The sequence below is a fragment of the Rhinopithecus bieti genome, unplaced genomic scaffold (genome assembly GCF_001698545.2).
Source record: "Rhinopithecus bieti isolate Rb0 unplaced genomic scaffold, ASM169854v2 scaffold_58412, whole genome shotgun sequence".
Taxonomy (NCBI): domain Eukaryota; kingdom Metazoa; phylum Chordata; class Mammalia; order Primates; family Cercopithecidae; genus Rhinopithecus; species Rhinopithecus bieti.
The window spans coordinates 1-1,046 of NW_016822202.1; the positions used below are offsets into that span (position 1 = coordinate 1).

The 1,046-nt window shown below is 64.9% G+C and overlaps 1 protein-coding gene across 1 annotated transcript; it reads left to right on the plus strand.

Annotated features, from left to right (window-relative positions):
* Positions 1–3: 3 nt before the first annotated feature.
* LOC108521196 (acid-sensing ion channel 2-like) lies at positions 4–609 on the plus strand (the record flags this gene model as incomplete). The annotated part of the gene is made up of 1 exon (XM_017860880.1): positions 4–609. A coding segment is annotated over one exon (606 nt), but the record flags the coding sequence as incomplete, so codon positions are not given.
* Between the last annotated feature and the right edge of the window lie 437 nt (positions 610–1,046).

Genomic DNA, 1,046 nt, shown 5'->3' on the forward strand with positions numbered 1-1,046 from the left:
GCGGCCCGGCAGCCCGGGGGCGGCAGAGGCGGCAAGCGGGCACTGCAGGGGCCAGGGGTCGCCCGCAGGGGGCGGCCGTCGCTGAGCCGCGCTAAACTGCACGGGCTGCGGCACATGTGTGCCGGGCGCACAGCGGCGGGGGGCTCCTTCCAGCGGCGGGCGCTGTGGGTGCTGGCTTTCTGTACATCCCTCGGCTTGCTGCTGTCCTGGTCCTCGAACCGTTTGCTCTACTGGCTCAGCTTCCCGTCGCACACGCGGGTGCACCGCGAGTGGAGCCGCCAGTTACCCTTCCCCGCCGTCACCGTGTGCAACAACAACCCGCTGCGCTTCCCGCGCCTCTCCAAGGGGGACCTCTACTATGCCGGCCACTGGCTCGGGCTGCTGCTGCCCAACCGCACCGCGCGCCCGCTCGTCAGCGAGCTGCTGCGCGGCGACGAGCCGCGCCGCCAGTGGTTCCGCAAGCTGGCTGACTTCCGCCTCTTCTTGCCGCCGCGCCACTTCGAGGGCATCAGCGCCGCCTTCATGGACCGCCTGGGCCACCAGCTCGAGGACATGCTGCTCTCCTGCAAGTACCGCGGCGAGCTCTGCGGCCCACACAACTTCTCCTCCGTGAGTTGCCCTGCGCGCGAACGCGTTCCCTCCGCGCCCCCACTCCCCGGGAGTCGGGAGGCCTGGTGTTCCGCCCTCTCGAGGCTGTCCCCAGGCCTCTTGCAGTGTTACCACTCCACAATGTCAAGGCAGAACCCACTCTTGGGTCCCGTGAGTCTTCTCCTGTAGGTTTTGGGAACTTGGACTTAACTGTAGGAGGAGTCGCCTCCCACCAGTGGGAGCTCCCCTGTCCCAGCCTCTCCTTCCAGTGTCAACCCCCAAACCCCTCATTCTACTCCTTATGGGCCCGTCTGTGAATATTAGTCAGCCTCCTTCTTCCTGACCTTAACTCCAGACCCACAGGACTCCAAGAAACTGCTCTGTCTGGAGTGTAGATAGATCTCTTAAGTGCTTAAGTGCGGACTTGTTGTCTTTGGGAAAACCAATAGACGGCTCTT